The 23,314-nt window shown below is 40.4% G+C and overlaps 1 protein-coding gene across 2 annotated transcripts in view; it reads right to left on the bottom strand.

The window, feature by feature from the left end:
- COLEC10 (collectin subfamily member 10) overlaps window positions 1-23,314 on the bottom strand; it is a 40,735-nt gene that overhangs the window by 3,347 nt on the left and 14,074 nt on the right. For both annotated transcript variants that reach the window (XM_080646951.1, XM_080646952.1), the window contains exons 2-4: window positions 14,507-14,578; window positions 13,302-13,373; window positions 1,091-1,144 (exon numbers count right to left, since the gene is read on the bottom strand). In XM_080646951.1, coding sequence (XP_080503077.1) covers window positions 1,091-1,144; window positions 13,302-13,373; window positions 14,507-14,578 — 198 coding nt within the window. The remainder of the gene's footprint in view (window positions 1-1,090; window positions 1,145-13,301; window positions 13,374-14,506; window positions 14,579-23,314) is intronic.

Raw genomic sequence — 23,314 nt, 5'->3', positions numbered from 1 at the left:
GGAACACAGGATGTGACTCTCCAATTTCAGAATAAAATCTTTGCAGCTTTCTGAAAATCGATTTCCAGCCAGTCTTCTCTTCTATTACTGCATTGTTCATTCACTCACACAAGGGCAAGAGAAACCTTTCATGATGAAATCAAACGTAAATTCTGATGATCCACTTGAAGTATAGCTTGAATGTGTTGAGGACCAAATTTAAATCTCATGAAAAGATCCAATGTATTATTTCAAGAGCCAGTTGTCACATTTGTGGGTTAACTATGATTTTAATTTCTGCCATTCATTCCCCTTTGCTCATTTACCTTGTTTTTTTTTCCTATTACCTACTGATACTGTGACACAGAAGGAACTGTAAGGAAAATGATGTGAAATTCAAATGATTCTATTCTTTTCTATTTGGTGGCTGCTTCATATAAACATTTGTTTGCTTTCTTCTAAGGTGGTTGAAAAAGAAAAAGAAATTTATTAGACAAAGGGAAGGAGGAAACTTGTGGCTTTATTTCTCTATATTCTCAGTTAAATAAGGGATTTAAAACAGTTCTTAGACTTAGTCTTTACCATACCCCTATAGACAGAAACAACTGAAGCCCCCCTCCCCCCAAACTAGTACTTTCTATCCCTGCATGTAGCTCTGGAAATGAAACTCTCAGTACTTGGAGAGAGTGTCCATGGTCATTGATGTCCTGTAATCACAGGGTCTTTCAGATAAGGCCAATTTGCTTCTGGCAAACTGCTGGCCAGTATTTGGTTGAGATGCTGGTGGAATGTTAGGCATGCTGACCAGGCCTAGTGCTGAGGCCATTGTGGATTTTCCTCTTGGTCTAGCAGAATGAGGGCTGCTTCCTGATGTGCTGGGTTGATTCCTCACAGCATGACAGGACGGAATGTGCCATCACCCCTTCCCCAGGGCTTGGAAAGTCACCAGCAAATAGAGAGGAAAGTTCCCTTTTTTCTTTCCTCTACCTTGAATAAAATAGGTACACTGCAAATATTTTTGTTTTTCTTTTTCATAAAAAGTAAATCTATTTTGGAGACAAATACATTTGGAATAATGCCAGAAATTAAGGAGCAAGATTAGCAAGCATACCTGCTTTGCCTTTTCCTCCAGGAATCCCGGGCAAACCCTTTTCCCCTTTGTCACCTGAATAGAAACAATGGCCGCAGAAGTAATAATTAAAATAATGAATCATTTCAGACAAACAATATCTTGATCAGCTAAAGTCAGAGGAAACAGTTTCGAAATTAATTTGCAATATCTTCCACCAACATTCCTTGGTTTTGTATGAATAATTTGATTTGGAGTTGGCTGCACAGGTACAACTAATCGAACAAGTCATAATTGAATTAGATTGAATGTAGAATTCCAGTGGGATGTGTAAGAAACATTAAAATTTGTGTCACCTATCCTGCAAACCTGTGTTTATAATATGCCCTTCTGAGCAAGCCTAATACAATTCTCTGCATGTTTTTAATTTTAAAAGTACCATTGTTTTGTATATCTGGATCAACTGATTAACACATTGCAGCATTTGTTTATCATGCACCAAAATTCTTCCATGTGGCTTTGCCCTTGAATTTTCAAAAACATGTATTGTGCTTTTTCAGCTTATTTATTTTTTCAAATATTTACTATTTACTTACTCTGTGCAAGACAGAAGGCTTGGTACTTTGAGAGGATATACAGAGACAAAATTAAACTTCTGACTTGAAAGAGTTTACACACTTTTCGAAGAGATGTGATGTATGCAAAATCTCTAAATAAAATAGTGTCAAATAGATTATACTGAAATATCAACCTTGATAATTTTCCCTTCTGCTTTTCTTTGTATGTCATCATTTTCTTATTCAGTCAGAGGCACCCACTCAGAGAATCAGGATTATTAAAGCGGAGAGAAAAAAAATGTTGATTTTTTTTTTCAACTTCAAAATAAGCTCTTATGGTCACATCAGACACAACCATTGAAAGCAAAAGCCTTTGATTTTCAAGAGGAAATGTTTAGCTGAAGCTCTTGAGAATGAAAAGAGAAGACCCTGATAGAAGTAAAATAGAGTTAATGCTTCAAAGGTGGTCTGGAAATAAAAGAAGGCCTTAGGAGGGATAAATACAGGGTAAAGGTCATCCAGATTAGAAAGGAGTTTGTGGCTTGGCCTTGAGGGGGCTTGGTATAGCCAGGGAATTGTGTATATGACCTGAGGGGGCAATGTGAGGGGGGACAAAGTCAGCCTCAAGATTTTGCCTAACCCCATCCTTTCCCACCAAAAGGGGAGAGCCTTTCCAAAACCCATAGGGTGTCCCATGTTTCCGGTCCATTAGCTAATCTTGTCATCACTGTCTGTTTAGTGCTTCAAAATTTTAAAAATACTATATACTATTTAATGTATATATAAAAATATTGTCATTTCAATAAGTAATCGGTATAAAAATATTAATGGGATATTTTACTCTTTTGGTATTAAGGCTTCATAATTTGATATATATTTTGCACTTACAGCACATGTCAGTTTGGACTAACCATATTTCAAGTGCTCAAATAATCACATGTTGCTAGTAACCATGGCATTGGACATTCTTGCTGAGTGCTCTTTATTAATAGTCCTGTACACATTGACTGTTGATCATCCAGAAAAAAACACCTGCTGGCCCCCAAAGATTTGCTGAGTTTTTCTAAATCAACCTACGTGGACACTTTTCTTTACAGTGCTGCCAGTCATGTATGAGCTCGCCACACTAAAGGAGGGGGTCTTTGAAATCCAGAATGCAATTTAAATATGTGGGAGGACACCTCAGAACTTGTGCTTAGAATAAATGAGATATGGTGAAATCTATGACAATGGAGTGCTGATAATACTACAAGAAAGACCTTGAACAGAGATCACATACTTTGGGAGGGAGCTAGAAGAGATAGTACTCCAAATGGAAGGATGAAGGAGGCTCTCTTGAGGAGATGGCACTGGAGCTTGGTTATGAAAACTTCAGCAGGTGGAGATGGGAGCAAGGTAGAAGGTAACGTACAGCAGAGGTACAGTAAGGGAAAAAGCCTGGGAATATGCCATTGATCTACTCACACCTAAGTGTGTCCTGAAAATTCCTCATTCTTTATATGTAAGTTGGAAAAGTTAAGAATAGATTTTGAATGCATTAAACAAAGAAAAGGAAATACAGATTTGCTAAGTGCTGATCATTTGCCAAGTAGTGTTTTGGGTACTTTATAGATGTTATCATATTAAATCCAATGAACTAGGTACTATCATTATTTGTAGTCTACCACTGCAGAAATTGAGGATCCAGGAGGCACAATAAGTTGCTCAGGGACATCCAGCAATTCAATGGCACTCCTGATACTGAAGCCCAACCATTTCTGACTCCACAGTTCATGGGGCTTCCCAAATGTGTTAGCTAATGATTTAATGAAAGAAATCAAAGTATTCAAAAAACGTTATCAAAAGTTGAAAGGGGTACCAGTCCTTAGCACCACCAAAGACAATATGGGCTTGAAAGATCATATGAATATAGTTTAATATTTTAATTATTTTAAGATAGTGTATTTTCTTTATATGTAAATCCCTTTCAATTTAACATGGGCTAAAAACTGATCCTAGTTCTGGGGTAAGCCCAACGATGGACATAAAAGAAGCATAAACAAAATATTTGCTTTGAAAAAAATATTTTTAAGGAAAACAAAGCTCATATTAGGGACCAAGGAGATGAGACATTATCACCATCATGTATTAACAGAGTGAAATAAAGAAAATATCTGATAGGTATTTGGAGAAAGCAAAGATGGTTGTGGATCAGAGTACAGAAAGTTTCACCAAAGCAATAGCTTTTAATTAAATCTTAATAGTGTGGGAAACAGATTATTAAACTGATAATTTGCTTTTTTTCCCCCTGAGAAGATGTAAGCACTGTGATGACTTCCCAGTATTTTGATATAAATTACTTTCCTTTTTTACAGATGGAAAAGGCAAAGCAGTGTGGTGGAGTGAAAGGTTATAAAAGTCTGAACAACCTTGAATCTTGGCTCTGTCACTTACTACCTAAATGTGGACAGGTTACTGCATTTTTTAAAGCTTCCATTTCTGATTTTTAAAGTGGAAATAATGGTACCTAATATCTAAGATCATTAAAGAGGATAGATTAGATAATGTTATTTTATCATAGGATTATGTCTGTGCTGGGCTCATAGAAGATGCTCAACCAATGTTAGCTTCTGTCTCCTAAATCAGAATTATGGTAAAAGTGAGTATACCAAGTACTTAGTGATGGATCCTCCCTCCCCCCAACTGGTGGGCAGAGTATGACGTAACCGGTATCTGCGCTGGGACATCCCTGAGACATTCAACCACCAATCAGCGCGTGCCGAGTGCCCTGGGCCCCACCTCTTCCCGTTCCACCCTGGGCCCAACCTCTTCCTGTTCCTCCCCTCAAAAGGCATGTTTACCGCTGCATGTGTTGCTGCTCTCCCAGTCTGCGAGTCAGCCCGGCTGGGTCCCTCCTTCTCCTCCTCCCTCTCCTTTAATCCTGATTTTTCTACCTCCTCCATAATGAATCTCAATCGTTAGTGTGGAATAAACCTCCTCTTTAACATGCCTTGGTCTCAGACTCCCGTTTCCTGCCCCTTGAACCTTACATCTGGTGCCGAAACCCGGGAGGGTGCGAGCATCCCATTTGACAGTTCATGGTCCGGGGTGCCCCCCTCTTCTCTCCTTGTGGCTCAGGACCCTCATCCTCCTCCCCCCCGGCTCGGCAGCATCAGCGGTAAGTCCCAGCCCATTCTAATTCCTGGCGGTTGTTTCTCCGGCATCTCTGTTCGTAAACCACGGCCCGCGTCAGAGATTCCGGGCATAGCCCTCTGGGCCTCTCCGGGAGGGGTTCTGAACCTGGAGAGGCAGCAAAGACATTCCTGTCCCCACTCTGGTTCTCCGGCCTTTAGGCCTCCGTAGCCTTGGCTCAAAGACTGGGACGCTGGTCCTTAGCCTTCGCTACCCAACCCCAGGATTTGGTATGGGTAATCAAAAATCCAAACCGAATCCTAGGATCCTAGCACACCTCTAGGGTGTCTTCTCACCAATCTGGCTACTTCTGTAACATGGCATGGCCTCAGTATGAATTGGAATGGGTCCAGATGACCCAAAAGCGGGACTTAACATCCTCACTGACCTCAGTAATTTCTGCCAACAAGCTGGGAAGTGGCCCGAGGTCCCATATGTTCAAGTCTTTTTCTATCTGTGCTCCCGTCCCTCCCTCTGCTCCTTCTGTTCCACAGCCCAGGTTCTCCTAGCTCGCGAGAAACCCCCTCAAACTGGTCCTCAGCCTCTCTCTGTCTTCTGACTCTTTCGACCCAGCCGACCTTTCATTTCCACCCCTCTGGCTCCCGCCGCCCTGCCTTCTGCTCCTTCTCTTCCTCCTCCTTCTTCGCCGTGGCTGCCCCTTTCCCAGCCAGCGGCCGCCGCTGCGGGAGCCATTGTTGCCACCTCAGGCCGTGAGCCGACCAGAGGCCACCGCACAGCGTGAGAGCCGCCCGCCCGCCATCCTGCCAGCCGCTCCCCTAACGCCTTCTCAGATCCAGGTCCAAGATCCAGTGAATATGGCCTTTAAGGTTTTTAATGCCCAGGAGGAGCAGGCAGAGTAAGCCTGCCTTCGACAAAAGGTGAATCTGCAGACCCAAGCCTTGGTAGCAGCTCTGAGGCCGACGACAGCCATGCATGGTCCAAAGGGGACTGTGTGTGATGGGGGTGCAACGAGAGGACGAATGCCACCTTGAGGATGCTTCAAGTGTGGGAATGAAGGCCACTGGGCAAAGCAGTGCCCCCGGCCCTGGGTTTCAACCAAGCCCTGCCCAGTGTGTGGTCAAAACGGCCACTGGAAAAGTGACTGCCCCTGGAAAAGTGACAGGCCCTCTGCGTCTCAGCATAGAGGGGCCGCCCTTCCAGGTCATGATCTGCCTCTGGCCATGCTGGGACTGGCTGAAGATTGAAGATGCCCGGACTCGATGACCCCCACCACCCTCGACGAGGCCAGGGTAATGCTCAAGGTAGCGGGTAAGCAGTTCTCCTTTCTGGTCGATACGGGGGCTACCTTCTCTGTCCTGCCCTCCTTTTCCAGGCCACTCTTCCCTTCCACGATCTCGGTCATGGGTATTGATGGCAAATCACCCTTTAATGCTCTGAAAACTGCTCTGGCCTCAGCGCCTTCTCACCCCGCCCTCTCCTCCACTCCACCCTTCCTAGAGAACAACTTTCTTGCCGGCACAAGCTTATCAGAAACTTAGATCTTTATCTCCAGGAGAAAAATGGCAGTTTTAAAATTTCAAGCAGTTAGAGGCCTGGAAACAGGCTTCAGGGCCTGTTCCCTTCTCCCCCTGACTTTTCTAAATATTTTAAATAGCATACAATACTGAAACATTAATTGCTAGACATGTTTAGAAATATTTAATGGAAGGTATGTTGAAAGAAGGAAAGAAAGAAGTTCTAAAGTTAACTGTTGACAGGAATTGTAAAAGGACCCACTCACCTGGACGGTCCTGCCCCAGGTGTTCAGAGACAGTCCTCATCTGCTTGGCCAGGCCTTACCCAGAGACCTCCAACAATGCTCATTAGAACCCAGCACTCTTCTCCAGCAACCCGGTAACTGAGGGACAGGTCACTTGGAACTGTACCCAAAACCACATTGCAGCCAGTCCACCAAGGCCAGCCCAGGTACCTTCTTTTGGTGCAACGGCACCTTAAGCAACTGCATAAACTCCTCTGACCCTGGGCCTTACTTTGTGGTTGCAGTAGTTCCCCAACTAACCTTGTATGGAGAGTCGGAGCTCGCCTGGTTGCTCCCTTCATTCCACCCCCGGGCCCACCAGGCCGCCTTCCTCCCTGTCATGTTAGGGGTAAGTATCGCTGCCTCGGTAGGCCTAGCTGGGCGGAGGGGAGTGTGGGCTTGGGAACAGCATAATCTCTGCTCAGGATTTCAATGACAAACTCCAGATAGCCCTGGAGTCTACTACCACCTCCTTAGCCTCCCTGCAGTGGCAAGTAACATCAGTAGCCCAAATAGCCCCGGGCCCTAGACCTTCTTACTGTGGAAAAAGGGGGAACCTGCATGTTCCTTCAGGAAGAATGCTGCTGCTACATCAACGAGTCCGGAGTGGTGGAACAGAAGGTGCAGACCCTGACTGAGCTGAGTGAAGAATTACGTGCAAGACACTCCCGGGTTTCAGCACCAGATGAGAGATTTGCGACGCAGGAGACAAAACACAGAGAGTCCAGCCGATTAAAAGGAGGAGGTTTTAATCTTGTGCTCCCCGGTGAAATTCGCTGGTCTGAGGGTGGGCCAGGGAATTTCACACCAAAGGGTAGTGTTGGTACTTCTTTTATACAGCTGTTTAGTGGGGGGAGGGCGGAGGGCATGAGCGGTGTGGAATTTTCGCCTCGGGCCGGGGGTCTAGGAAGGTGCCAGTTATCTCTGTCACCACTACCTTGCAGATGCATGCATCAGCTCTGGACTTCCCCCCTGCCTCGACCTAACACTTAGCCAGTCGATGAATGATGTGGACTTATAATGTCTATTTTGCCCAAGCAAATTCTGGTTTAAAGCCATACACAATGACTTATTTTGGTCCATGAGTGGAAACATGTTTGTAATAACTGCCTTAAAATTGAAGAATTAGAGGTTGCATTTAAACAAATAAAAATCATAATGCTTTCACTGTTAAAGGATATTGACCTTAAGTAAAAGCATTTGTTTGCCATGAGATTTAATTTACCTATATTAAATTATTCTTTCTTATTCATGAAATAAAATATTGACATCCAGAAAGCTACCTGTCCAAGCAAGTGACATTAAGACCAGTCCAGAAAGTTGAGATTAATCTGAGTCAGTGAAAAATTTAGAAGGGCTATTGACAAAATGAGGGCAATAAATTTCAAAGTCTGATTAAAAATGAAATTAATCCAGGTGAGCCAGAACAGTGAACCTCCATTTTTAAAAAATTTCAGGACCTGCTCATAAATTTTGATGGCATATCTCTGGAGGAGAAAGAAATCTTAGTCAATGTTGAAAATTGATGTTAAGGGAAAGTGGTACTTAAAGAAATAAAGGGTAGAAAAGAAGGCTACATGATTAGAAATAATATATTTACCACTCATTTTTTTTCATCCTTAATGCAGCAAACATTTAGAAAGTTTCTACTATAAAATAGGCATTAGGATAAAATGATTAAAAATAGGGTACTCACATATAGTTTATATTTATTTAAGCAAATTGACCCAATAAATCTTTCATTCATTTGTTTGCTCTAGAAGTTCATGGTCTGTAGGGCAAAACAGACAAGCTAATAAGCCATGACAATGGGTAAAGTGAGAGAGGAATGCAAGGTGTTGTTTATGCACCTGAGTGTGAATGCGGAATTGTCCTGAAGAAGATAAGGTCAGTTTAACTCTATCCTTCCCAGAGTTACTTTTCCAACATCTGTGGAAGTTCATCCATTTTGACACCCAGAAAACCATACTAAAATCTTGACCCTCTCCAGTCTCTGTCATCTACCACTCTTCCAAGTTATCGAGTCTTAATCTATGAAAGGGTTAAGACTTGGCTCAAGGTCATGAACTCCATCTCTCTTAGTTGACACATTTAAAACTAGGATCATGCAACATCTTGAATAACTCATTGAACAATGAAGTTCTTGAATTCTGGGGGTGCTCATAGCAGTGATGTGTCCCCCCCCCCTCCACGTCTGCCCATTCCAGGACAGTACTGGGGCTCTTGCCCTCATCTGACAAGGCTGCATCTCTGAAATCTCCATGTCCAACATCCCACTTTTTGGCTACACCTTTCCATTCCTTCAACTAGTTGTTGAACGAAGCTGATACAGTCAGGAAAAGATCGATAAGGAATTTCATTTGAAGCTTATACAATTTAAGGAGCCCTCATTAAGAAAAATAATACCAATGCCCTGGCCAGGTAGCTCAGTTGGTTAAAGCATCATCTCAATATGTCAAGGTTGCAAGTTTGATCTCCAGTCAGGGCACATACAAGAATCAACCAATGAATGCATGAAGAAATGAAACAACAAACTCTCTTTCTCTTTCAAATAAATAAATAAAAATATAAAAAATAATACCAAATTACAAATAGAAAAGTGATTATAAAAGTAAATGCTTCTACAAAAGAAATAAAATCACTAGATTTTAAAAATAGACAAATACCACATTATCAGTACTCTAGGATTATAACATTTTAATTAATAAATGAATTCTGTGCATCTATAATTCTTCTTTTTCATACATTATGGGCTGCATATGTTTGGCTGCATTCATGAATATCCAACTGACCTAGCACTATTTATTGAGAGGTTCATCATTTTCCACTGCAAAGTAATGTCAACTTTGAATAAATCAAGTGTGGGAGTCTGTTTCTGTATGCTCTAATCCTTTCCATTGATCTATTTGTCTCTGTACTAAATCAATACTATCTTCATAGTTGTAACTTTATAATAAATGTTTAAATTCAGTGATTTAAGTCATCCAGCTTTGTTTTTCTTTTTCAATATTTTCTTTAGGTATTCTTGGTCCTTTTCATTTCCACATACATTTTATTTTATTTTTTAATTATTTTAAAAAATATGTTTTTATTGATTTCATAGAGAGGAAGAGAGAGAGAGAGAGATAGAAATATCAATGATGAGAGAGAATCATTGTTCGACCGCCTCCTGCATGCCAACTGGGGATCAAGCCTGCAACCCTGGCATGTGCCCTGACTGGGAATCAAACCTTGGCTCCTGGTTTATGGGTTGATGCTCAACCACCGAGCCACACAGACCAGGTTTCACAAAAATTTTACATTGGCTTATTAAATTTCAAGAGAACTATTTCTGGAATGTTAATTGAGATAGCATTGAATCTATAGATCTATTTAGGAAGAATTGACATCTTAATGATATTGAGTCTTCCAATCTGTGAATGTAGCTTTACTTCCATTTCCTTAGATATTCTTTAATTTCTCTCATTATCATTACACTAGAGGCCCGATGCACAAAATTCATGCAAGAGTAGGCCTTCCTTCCCCCAGCTGCCGGCACCAGCTTCCCTCCATGACCCAGGACCCGAGCTTCCTTCTGGCTGCCAGCAGGCACCTGGGACCCGGGTTTTCCTCACAGCCCCAGCTTCTTCTGGAAGGTCGTCCGGTCTAATTAGCATATTATGATTTTATTATTATTATAGATAGCATTTGTTGTGGAGGGCTTACACATCTTTTAACATTTATTCCTAGATATTTGATAACTTTGATGTTATGAATGGCACCTTTTTAATTTTATTTAAAATTTTTTCTGGTATGTAAAAATAAAAATTTTTTGTATGTTAAGCTATCTAAAAACAACAATACAAACAGCTAATCTGTGGATTCTTTTATATTTTCTGAGCTTGCAATCATGTCATCTGCAAATAATTTTATTCCTTCATTTCCAGTTGGTATGATTCTTATCTCTTGTTTTTGCATTTTTATTATGACTAGAACTTCTATAATGTTGATTAGAATTAGTGATGAGGGCTGTACTCATCATTCCCAATTTCAGGAGAGAAGTGTTGAGTATTTCATTATTGAGTATAATTTTTAAATAGTCTTTTATTGTTGTTGATGTTGACATTCCTTTAAATATTAAGTGTGTTTCCCTCTATTCCTAGTTGGATAAGATGTTTTAAACATGATGAGAATATGCTTAATGAAATGTTTTTTCAGAATTTTCTGGAGTTATAACTGGAAATTTTCATTTTTGAAATAAAAAGGAGTGACATTTTCCAAGGCCAACCTTCTTGGGCATCCCAATGCAAAGTTTGAGCAACTTTCTGCTCCAGGCCCTGCGTCTTTTAGTGTTCCCTTATTAATGAACGGGTGATGATTTGAGAGGAAAAGCATTAAGTATAGAAAATATAGTTTATCTTGCAGTGGTTCCCTTCTCCTCCAGATTATGAACCCTAAAGTCCTATTCAATGGCTTTAAATATCTTTTGGACATTTCTTTTTATTCGGCTAGTCATTCTTTTAAAAAAAATGCATAAATGTTTATTGAGCACCTACCATGTGCCAGGTGAGGTGATGGGGGAGATCAGGGCAGGAAGGTGACAAGGGTAGATTTTGTGCAGAACTGTTTTGACCATGGTGCGGACTTTACTCCAAAGGAATTCCCATCCTCTTCCCCCTCTACCCCAACACCTATACTTTTTGTTTCCCATAACAATAAAAACGTCATTTTGGGTAATTGCATTAATTTTTCTGTTAAGAATGACTAGCATCAGGATTAACGCAGGCAATTCTCTCATGGCCTGTAGCATAAATATGAATTTTGTTGCTATCATTAATAATTAAATTTAAGAATACTTCTATAAAGTCTTCTTCATATATATGAGCTGTTAGATTTGGAAAATTTTTCTACAGACTGGCCCTATTCATGACAAAACTTGTGTTTTCCCCACAATCCACATATTTCTTGCATTGGATGGCCTAGGACACATTCATATATGATCTAAATCTCTACCCTCACACTTTTTTAACATGAGTTTGGAAAGATCTGGACAGTAAATGGTAGACGTATTCTTGGGTACTCTTCCTTCAGAGAATTGTTAGCGGTACATGGAAGAAACTGCACACTACATAAATAAGTTCAAACTAAATATTTCTCTCACTCAAGTTCTTCTTAGCTAGCTTCCCAAATACTTGGCATCCTCTCCAAAAACCACCTAATGCAATGAGAAATATGATGAAGAGACGTTGAAGCAAAAGGAAACGTAATCTTAGCCTGCGCATTCTCAATGGGGACAACATCGCCTCAAGGACGCAGCAGTCAGCTCTTGAGAGGAGATGAACTCTTACTCTACACATGGTCCATAGCAAATAGCCCGTGGGTGGTATTAAGCTTTCATGGGGTGGGGGGGGGGGGTGGGTTGGAGGGTAATTAGGAAAAAGCTTTTAAAGGGGGCAATATGTCTAAAGAATTTGTTGGGAGGGGGGTACTAGTTAAAAACTTTGAGATGCAGTATTCTAACCAGTTGAGGTTCAAATGTTTTATTTTTCAACTTTACCAAGACATGTGCACCTATTGCTAAGGATCCTCTCATGGTCTTGGGAAGGACACAAACATGTGTGAGGCTCTGAAGCCACAGCTTTATTAGCTTCATGGTAAACCCATGGCAGGCACATTCTGCAGCAGGACTCTGAACTCTGAGCAGTCCATGTAGCTCTTTCTCAGCTGTGAGGATTTCACCCTCAGGTGAATATACTGGATCAAAATCAACCATAGCGATTTCTTTTCAGTGGAACTACCCTCTATCCCTGCCCTCAAATACAGACTGAAGGAAATTTCTCAAAGGAATGAGTTGGAAGAGAGTAGGGAGAGAAGTTCTGTGCTGCAGGATGCCAGGAGAGAGGCCACAACTTTAGCTCAGACCTCATCCATCATCCTGCTCACAGGAACACACAGCTGGCCACGGTGAGACACATGTTGAATTGCGCAGCTGCTCAAGCATGTGTGGCGGCTGGAGAGTAACACACGGCTGCGGAATTCTATTACCCGAGGTACCGAGTTTCCCCTGACCTGTACCTTTGCACAACTATTTCTTGTATCCCCCTCAAATGCCTTTTTTCCATTTCCATAATCATCTTACTGTCCTTCAAGACCCAGGTCAATTCTCCATGTCAATCTTGTCTACTCTCCCAGATGGTTCTTACAGTAGTCATAGAGTTATTATCGTAATTCTTTTGGAAAAAGTCCCGTGTTCCTAAATCACCTGAGCTTCTTGCAATAAGATTTTGAGTCTCATTTAGTTTGTATCTTCAAACAAAGTGGAACAATGCTGTATGAATTACTAAAGATCAGAAGCAATTACAACCTGCTATGTATGTGGGGCTTTATGAGAAGATAGAAAAAGAGTACTTAGGTAATAAAGAGGAGGTTACCTCTATTTTTTTAATAGACGTATTTGTAGTATTGAAGCAGTAATTTATGTACAGAATCAGACTGAAAACAAAAGATGTTCATATATGTACATTTCAAGTTTCTGTCCTGTTAATAGATCACTGACACGGAATTACTATTAGTCCACTCAAGAAATAAAACTATACTGTCCTCTGCTACCTTGAGTTATATTAATAATTGTTTTCTACTACTGAACAGCCAAGATATGAATAAATAGAATACTTATATTTAAAAAAGAGTTAGAGATCATTTTTATGCTAAAGAACCTTTCAGATAAAGCAAAGGTATGCTCAATTTGCTTGAAATAGCTGTTGGAGAATGGGAAGATGCGGCTTACCCTTCTTGCCAATGGGCCCAGTCTTGCCAATGTTGCCTTGGTCTCCCATATCACCCAGTTCTCCCTTAATTCCTGAAAAGCAAAGCATGTCATCTTTATATCCTAACATTTTATCTATTCTTTAAAGATGTGGCTAATATATGATATCCACTTGAAGGAAATACCAAAAAGTGCATTCTCCTACCTGTGGTATATTTGTATTAACTATTTTAATAGCATTATAATGTATGTATTAAAATTAAAATGTGGGTATGACGATCCTGAACCTGATATTAAGATGCTTACTGATGCAATCTTTCTGAAAGGACTACAGCAGAAGATGTTTAATCTAAAGGCCAGATAAGGGGCTGAATGAAGAATTCTTGCATTTTATTCTAATTCTGTGCCTTGCTAGATCAATTTCAGCTTCACTTTGGGGTTCCATTTCCTCTGTTTTACAACCAGATTTGACTATCTTAGGGAATGTACAACACATGTATAGAATATTATACATATTTATAGTATAAAAGTATTTTAAATCAGAATATCTCAAGTTGAGGTCTCAAAGGCCTGGGAGTGTTTTCCTCTCTTTAAGTGATGAAGATTTAAAGAGCAGTTGTCTCGGGCCACCACTTTGTACAGTTGGCAGGGAATATTTCCAGTGCTTGAAGACACATGTTACAATCCAGAAGCCATGTTTGGGTGAGACTTAATTTTGGCTTTGTGAGTAAAAACATTCTCTAATAGCTTTTGTATTATTCTCATCTTCTTTGCTCCTACTCCTTCCATAGTCCAGATGTTTGAGAAAGGTGAGAAAATCAAAGGATCAAACAATTTTCTTCTCCTTCTTATCTTCCTCCTTAATTTCTAGGTCAGCTAAAAAAATTTGCTTAGCAGTGGCTTCTAAGGGGAGACACAGCTTTGAACATAGCTGTGTTTCCAAAATTCATAGTTTCTTAGATATTCTCAAAGATTGCTATTCCCTGGGGCTCCCAGAGCATCCCACTCTAGGCACCCCTAAGGATGAAATTTGAGAAATGGGGCTGAGTCTTGTTGACAGGTAGCTCATAAGAACTCTCTGGTGGCAAGTAACTTTACATCTGAAATACATTTCATGTATCTTTAGAGCAAAGGGCGTTATGAAAGCTGCTAATTCCTAGAGCAACTCCAGGAGAGAGAAGAGCAATTCTAACATTACAGCATCAAGTTCATATCATTTTACTTACCTTTTGGCCCCATGCGTCCCACTTTGCCAAGCTTTCCCTCCTCTCCTGGATCTCCTTTTTCACCATCGTCTCCTTGTGAAATGGAAAATGAACAAGTGAAGCAGCTCAAGAAGCAACATTAGCACATACTCCCAGGATAAGGTGAACATGGTTGGAATTCATCCTTCCACTCAGAGTTTGCCTACAACCTCCATGTGAGATGAGAGATAGAGATAGAGATAGAGATAGAGATAGAGATAGAGATAGAGATATCTCTATCCAAGTCTATGTTTAAAGAAATATACTATTGGTGAATCCTGGAGAAGCTTGTTTGGCCTGACAAATCTATATTCTTGCTGGAGAATCTGGCAAACTCTGAAAATATTTACATGTATATACATTAAATATATGCAGTAGATAGATGTATATCTCTCCCTATATAAACATATATATGTTGATACATTATATGTATAATTATATGTTTTGTATAACATGTATAATAGAAATATATTATATAAATATTATTTGTAAAATAATATAAATTGTTATTTTAAAATTATAGAAGTATATTATATACACATCAATTTATTACTCTCTGACTGCATGCTTGGAAACCCATAGGCACGGACAAGGAAGCTATGAACAGAAGACTAGCTAAGACTGGGACAGCTGCAGAGCAGTCTGTGTGAGCAGCGACTACCTGGTCACAGGTGGGTCCAGCTCCTGTACCTCACCCAGTCAAGAAGGACTGAATGAGTGGTTTAATGAAAGGTGCCCTGGTCTGTGAATCAGGAGTTCTGGATTTTAATGTCATGGCAGTCACCGATGGGTTGAGCAGATCTTCAAAAGTTCATGATTGAGCTTATTGGCTTTGGAGTATGACAGATCCGGACTTGAAATTTGGCATTACCAGTTACTGTCTGGAGAAAGTTGGGTGCCTGACTTCCTTCTCTGGGTCTCATTTTCCTCTCCGGCAAAATGAACTGCTAACACTTATTAGAGAGGGCTCTTAAGAAATTTAAATAAGATAATATGCATGAAAGACCTGGGACCTAATCAGTGCTTAGCAGTTGTGGCTATTTTATTTTCTCCTTTATACTTAAGTTTCCTCATCCTTAACATGGGGATAATACCTGCCTTCCTTACCTTACAGTTGTATAGCCGTGGGCAAACTACGGCCCGGGGGCCGGATCCGGCTGTTCTATCCGGTTCTCTTGCTCTCCCCTCCGCTCCTTTACTTTGAATTTATATTAGTTCACACAAACACTCCATCCATGCTTTTGTTCCGGCCCTCCGGTCCAGTTTAAGAACCCATTGTGGCCCTCGAGTCAAAAAGTTTGCCCACCCCTGTTTTAGGATCAACAAGCAAGGCATGTGAACATGCTTTGAAAACAAAGAGCACAACACACACAATATCATGACCAACTACCTGCATTATCATCACACCAATCTCAGGACATGAGGAATCCTGTCCATCACCAGTGGAAGGAAGTGAAAAGGACTTCTAAAGACAACAATTAAGTTCTTGGGATTAGACAAGAGAGAGAGAGAGAGAGAGAGAGAGAGAGAGAGAGAGAAGGTTGAGATGTTCATTTATTTATCCAGAAAAAGCATAGCCAGCCATCCTCTTTTTTATTTTCCTGAGAGAAGAAAGTTAATATTACAGACGCAAGCACAAGAAATGTACGGAAGCGTTGGAACATTTCACACACGAAGCTCTTGAATCTCCTGGGAAAGGCTTTCAAAATGGAATGGGCAGATGATTTGTGAGATCAGAACAGAGGGGTGAAGTGGATGGACTAAGAGGCATTTCTCTGTAAGGGTCCTCAAACTATGGCCCGCGGGCCACATGCGGCCTGCTGAGGACATTTATCCGGCCCGCCGGGTGCCGCTGCCTGTCCTGCTTAGCAGCCGACTCATCCCGGGCCCGCAGTGCGCATAGGAATTTGTTCATAGTTTTTTTTTAAACTATAGTCCGGCCCTCCAACGGTCTGAGGGACAGTGAACTGGCCCCCTGTTTAAAAGTTTGAGGACCCCTGCTCTACAGTTCATAGTGAAAGTTTATTGAGCAATTACAATGTGTGCCAAGCACTGTGCTAATGTAATCATCATGGAAATTCCAGAAGGTGAGGATTATTATTGCCCCATTTCATGAGTGGAAAAACTGAGGCTCAGCGAGGTTAAGTTGCTTGCCTATTGCCATAGAGCTTGTGAGTGGTAGAACTATGATTCAACGGCATGTGTATCTCTGCCCCTCCAGATCCCTAACGGTAAACAATTGTCCCTCCCAGTCTAGGCTTCTGTGACTGCCAGCAGATTGTGGATTTTAGAGAACTTCTCTGTGCTAAATTTTTCTGAGAGAAAAGGGGAGAGGCAGAAAGAATGATGGTTCCCTTTTAAACAAGAAAGTTAGTGCAGAAGAAAAAAACACACAGCTTATTGTCTCAATGACAGTTCACAGGGAACATACCCTTGAGGTAGTTTCGTCTAACTAATGGTGAGACCTGGCTTCACCATTCACCAATGAGGGAACTTGGGAAGTCCTTGAACTTTTTGAGGCTTGTTTCACTCATTTGTCAACTGGACAAAAATAATACTTTTTTTTCCCAGAGGGTTTTTTAAAGGGCAAGTCAGAAATGTATGTTTCTCTAGGAAGCCCTTTCTAACACTTTCAGGCCAGGCTGAATTCTCTAATTATCTTCATTGTTTAAAATATCACTTTATACTGAGGGCGTCCATTTATCTGTGCTAGCCCTATGACCTGTGGGCTGGGTCCATGAATGATTTATTCTATCATCACCAGAATTTAGCACAGTATTTGGCTCTGGTGCTTAATAAATACAGTTGAACTGAATATATTTTGTGAGCCATCAAATGTTTTATAAATGTAATGATAGCATTTACTGAATACCGTATGCCAGAAGGTTCCTAGTATTTGACATGCATCCTGTCATTTGATCTCCACAACAACCTTTCCAATGGATACTATTCTTAGCTCCATTTCACAGATGACAAAATGGGGTCAGAGAGAGGTTAAGTAATTTCCCAGGGTCACATAGCTCCTAAGTAATAAAGCCGGGATTTGAATTGGAGCATTTGTTATCAAAATCCATGTTTTGAATGAACTGTATGATTGGGAACAAATTCCTGTCTTAACATCTCTGGGTTTGGGATTGCTATTCTGTACAATGGACTGAAATTGCTCACCCAAAGGCAAGATCAAAGGCAGGCATGGATATGAAGCACTTCGTGAATTGTAAAACCACAGGAATGTGAATTATTGGTGCCATTATTATTTCTGATCCGTCTCCCCCTTTCCTGTAAGCTCTACTATTCATTTTCAAGCAAGTACCTAACTGGAGGCAATTAGATGAGTGACTTAGTCATCTGCTGCTCCGTGATGGCTCCTGATGGGAGACCTGGGAGGGTGAGTATAGGATTACTATTCTTCTGACCTGTGTGCCCACATCCCAGCCTAGTGGTGAGCGGGCTGCTGGCAGAGATGAAGCAAGCACACTACATGTGCCCTTGCCTTCAGCATGGGTCCGCAGTTCATTTGATCTCTGGGACTTGCTTTAATGAAAACAGAGGTGAGGTAAAAGAACAAGCTTTGGAAAGAATCCCCCGCATGGCTCACAGCCATCTGCTTTTATCCTCTTGGCAATATTTCATTGGATTAGCAGAGCAATTTAGACTTCCTTTCCTTCTTTTAAAAATAGCGACTTCCATTTTAAATGTAAGTAAAAAGCTATAAGCTAAAATGAACTAATTTCAATTTTATAAAAACGGTCTGTTTCGGCACCTCCAGGCCACCGGCGTGCTGTGATAATCTCTCCAGCAGAGCACACAGTTGATCAATTTTTCTTAGGTAGGATATTTCCTCCCCCAACAAGCAAAATGGTAAAATTAAATTCTAGTTTGAAATGAAATAGCTGAACCTAGGTCAGTACCCCCTGCTCAAAGGAAGTAATTATTAAAAATTAGTGAATTGGTTTTAGAAATGCTAAAGAAAATTCACTGGAAGCTGTTCTTTTCCCACCGTCAAAATAATCTTATGAACTGGGGAGAAGTTGCTAGCAATCCTTCCCCTGATCAGCCCTAGAACTGAATGAGGTAGATAGTATGGTGTCCTTTGTTAAAGAGGCTAGACTCCTGCTTAAAAGATATCCTTCCCCTCCCTACTTACATTGTTTTCCATATATGCCAACTGCTTCCTCATTGTTGGAAATTTCAATAGTCATCGATTATTGCACAGCCCTCTTCTGTATACCAGATACAATAGTATGGTCGTAAAGTGGACCACCTCCCAATACTTTTCCTTCCCCAATTACAGCCTCATCATTTCACTGAAATATTCAGGCATCCCTGGGACCTGCTATTGTTTTCTTGTCTCCATTCAGCAAGTTTATCAGCCCCTCTGTGCCTTCACCTGCTTCCCCATGTGTCCTGGATTCTTTCAACTCATCTCTGCCTCCCAGCACTCCCTATAGCAGGACTGTACTGAATTGGTGAAGACAGGTCTGGAGCAGGTCATTTCATTTCTCTGAGTCTCAGTTTTATTCATAAAGTTGAGAAAATGATCCTCCTTCATAGGACTGGTGTGGACTAAAGGAGACAATGCATGATGAGTGTTCAGCACAGGGCCTGGCACTTGCTAAACTCACCTGTTCTTGTTTCAATAGGATTACTATTGTCATCACCATCACCAGAAATGACACCCCTTTAAACTTCCCTTTGTATTCAGTATCTCAATCTTTATTCTATATTCATTACTTACTTTTTTACTTGACTTTTAAAAATATTTACTATAATATTTAATATAAACATTTTTATATAATGATACACAGAAATAAATATACCCATTACTGAGATTTAACAATTAACATGTTGTCCTTACTTTACATATTTATTTTTTACTGATTTAAAAAAAAGTAAATTATAGACATCATGACTAACTTTCCTTAAATATTTCAGCAAGTGTCTCTAAAAGGTAAGAACATTCTTCTATGTAAACATAATATCATTTTATTAATTTTACTTTTTAAGAAACTATAGAGTTTTCTGAAGTAACCTTCATAGAATTCTGTGATCTGGTTTATTTTGAGCTCCTACTGCTGTGCTATATATAATGAAAAAGAGGTAAGCACTAAGAAAGAGAAGCAGACATTCAGAGGAGTAAACCTAGGTTCTTTGAAAAAAAATCATGACAAACAATTCCATTTTCTCCTCTGAGAGGACTCCTAATGTATCAAGAAACAGTCATGACCAGAGTGGTTGGAGGAAGACAAATTTCCATTGGTCAATCATAGAAGACAGAAGTTGCTGGTAATCTGGAATGATATATTGATGAAGCCCTTGGGCTCCACTCTTAATAATCCGGAATTCAAGTCCTAATTATATCTCTTTCCAGCTTTGTGAACTCAGGTGTGATATTTAACCTCTCAAAGTCTCGCTTTATCTATAACTAGAAATAAGTAGCATACTTACCTATTCTAAAGTCTGCCAAATTGAGGGCTATTTCCTTACTCTGAGACACATGGTACCTTGATTTATTTTAATAGCTTTGTGGTGAAAATTGCATGTAGAAGACATCAATAAAAAGGTTTCTCACTTCCTTTATTCCCTATCAAATGCATTGCTGAATAATAGTCAGTGTTTCCTGCATCACTCCTGCCCATAGCCTGAAGGTAGGATTCTTCAATGGCCTATATGGTCCTACACCAGAACTGGCTTGGTTAATGGGAGCCAACAGGAGAAGGTGATCTGTAATTTAAAACCAGGCTTCTGTGAGCATGGATCCCTGACCCCCAGAGGTAGCAGTGGGTATTCACTGTAGATGGATTACAGACCCCTGGTGACACTTCATCGCAGCCCTCTTTCCTCATTTGAGAATTGAAGGGACGGGTTTCTTCATATTTCTTTTAATAAAAGGATAAAAAGCAAGCACGCATAAGATCTAAATGAAGAATGATTTGTAGACATTCAGTTTTCCACCTTCATTGCCCTGAGGTAGCTTATCTGTCGACAAGGGAGGTCCAGTTCTTGGCCAAACTTGTTTAAGAGTAACAATAAATAATATGCTTCTCATGAAGAGAAAAAAATATTTACATGTTCATAAATATTCTTTATTCTGATCCTGCAATAGGGATATTATTACAAAAAAACACACACCTCAAAACAAGTTCATCTTAGACCATAGGAAACTGCATGCCTTTAGGGAGAAAGGCTATCCCAGGAAGAGTCTTGTGCAGAAGACAGCAGCAGCTCTAACCAGGATGCCATTTGCCAAGGGACTCAGCCTTCAGAACCACAGGCTTATTCAACTGTAATGAGTGACAGGACACTCCTTCAAGCTCCCTCTGGAAGCTCCATGCAATGGACAGAACAGTTTTGTAGCCTACTATGAGCTAAATTGTATCCTCTCCCCCCCAAATTCATATGTTGAAGCCCTAGCCCCCAGTACTTCAGAATGTGACTATATTTAAAGATAAGGCCTTTAAAGAGGCGATCAAGTTAAGATGTGGCTGTTAGGGCTGTCCTAATTTAATCGGACTGGTGTCTTTATGACGAGAGCAAATTTGGTCACACAAAGAGGGACACATGAGGGCTGTGTGCACACATCCCTAAAAAGGCCATGTGAGGACACAGTGAGAAGGCAACTATCTGCAAGCCAAGAGAGAGGTCTAGCTAAGAGAGACGAATTCTTCCAACTCCTTGACCTTGGACTTCTAGGCTCCACAACTGTAAGACAATACATTTTTGTTGTTTAAGCCAACCAGTTTATACTATTTTATTGAGACAGTCCTAGCATATTAATTCACAGTAACACCTCTTATATTTTACACTAAGTAGTTTTCCTCTGTGCTTCAATTTCCTATCCTGGAAAATTGAGATAGTTATACTTTTCTCATGGAGTTACCTGAAGATTAAATGATATTATGGATAGCAAAGTTCATAGGGAAATTTCTTTCATCGAGTGTGCCCTTACTGATTTACTGCATATTGAGTACATAGTGGGCATCTGTGACTTGTGCCCATCTGGTATCTTCTACCTGTGCTGCTGGTAAAAGCATCACAATTTCCCATAGGAAACCACACTTGCTTATTCTCCACCCATGTGGTTTGAACCTTGGTCACAGTAATGGGCCCAACATTGGACGTGTGACCCAATAAGAGCCATTAAGTCTCAATTTGCAGATAAGTCTTCTCAGTAAATCAAGCAGTTATAACTTTAAAAAAAAATGGAGACTTGCTCTTACTGCACAGATGGCAGGAAGGATAGACTATTATTGAAGTATCTGAATCACTACAAAGGGCGAACCTTCATGAACATTAGTCATTATAGAGAAAAGCAGAACCAAGGGGTGAATACTGAGTCCTGAACACATCACTTGAATCTGAAACATGGCTCAGCTTGAGTCCCTCCCTATGACGTGAGTCTACTTCTCTCCTTGGCTTGTTTGTTTGATTAACTAGTTTAAGTTTGGTTTGTGCTTGTTTTTAACTAGTTTAAGTTTGGTTTGTGCTTGTTTTTTGTTTTTTTTTTCACTTGCAAACACAAGTTTCTTTGCTCATATAATTATTAGACACTGATTGGGAGAATAAGGATCTTGTTATGAGATCAAAACCTCTGGAGTTGATGGACATGTAAGCCTATAATTACTGTGGCAAATGCTGGAAGCGTAGCTATTGTGGGAGCATAAAAAAGGAAATACCTCACTCTACTCATCCACCCCTAAACTTTCCCTAATTCTCTCTCAGGAAGAAGTAAATGATGTCTCTTGCACTGAGCTCCACATAATAAATTTATATCTTAAGGTAAGTGAAAAAGAAAAGCTAAAATACAAATTCGTCATTCTATTCAGGCAAAATGTTCTCAAAAGTTCATGTGGATTTTTATCTTCTATTCAACTCCATGCCCCACGTAGGTTCAACTCTTGAGTCACCTCCTCTACCTAGGAATCTCCTCAGTACAGCCTTTCCTGCTTATCTCCCTCTTTAGCAGTCAGGATCAATCTCATTCTCTGAAGGGAATTCCCTTCACACTTCACAGTGTACACCACACAGTGTCATAGGTAATGGGACAGATCAGGGGTGAGATATGATTTTTTTCTGTATCTCCAGCACTTGGCACAGGGTCTGAGATACAATAGATGCTTCCTCAATAAAGGTTTTCAAAATAAAAGAATAATATACTTAAAGACAAGTTGAGTAAATGTGAGCTTAATGACAATACAGTTAAATAAATTAGTAATTGATTGAAATGTCATTCTCAATAATGGCTGATTAATGAATTGACTTTAGTCTGCTGGGATGTCTGTGATTGCTTAGAAACTAGTAAGGCAGCGCAGGCAAATACACAAATCCCTGTCTCTACTGCTCCCTCCACTCCATATCTTTTGTTTCCTCTTCTAATTTGCCTGTGTCTACTGATATCACTGCCACGCTCTCATCTCTCAGGCTCAATATCCAAATTGGCTTTGACTGTTTTCCTTCTTCACTCCCATATTGATTCTTAATTTTCCTCATGTCCATCTTTTCTTTTTCCACCCATCCCTACTGCCTTCATTTTACCTTTTAGAGTCCCCATACTTCTGTTCCGTGCAGGTGATCCTTCAATGGTCTTCATGGTGTTTTACTCACTGGTGACTTGCAGTACTTAGAATAGGGCCTGTTCAATAGTTGCTGGAATATTGGTTTCCTTGGATCTGAATTTCAGTTTTCCAAACTGTCTTGCAAACTAATCTTTATAAAACCATATTTTCGTTATAAAACTGCCGCATTCAAAACATTTCAGTAGTTCCTTTGTGTTTACAGCCATGTCCAAAC

The sequence above is a fragment of the Plecotus auritus genome (assembly GCF_963455305.1).
Source record: "Plecotus auritus genome assembly, chromosome: 11".
NCBI classification, from domain to species: domain Eukaryota; kingdom Metazoa; phylum Chordata; class Mammalia; order Chiroptera; family Vespertilionidae; genus Plecotus; species Plecotus auritus.
Note: the sequence above shows the minus strand (reverse complement) of the source record. Positions and strands in the feature narration are given on the sequence as shown.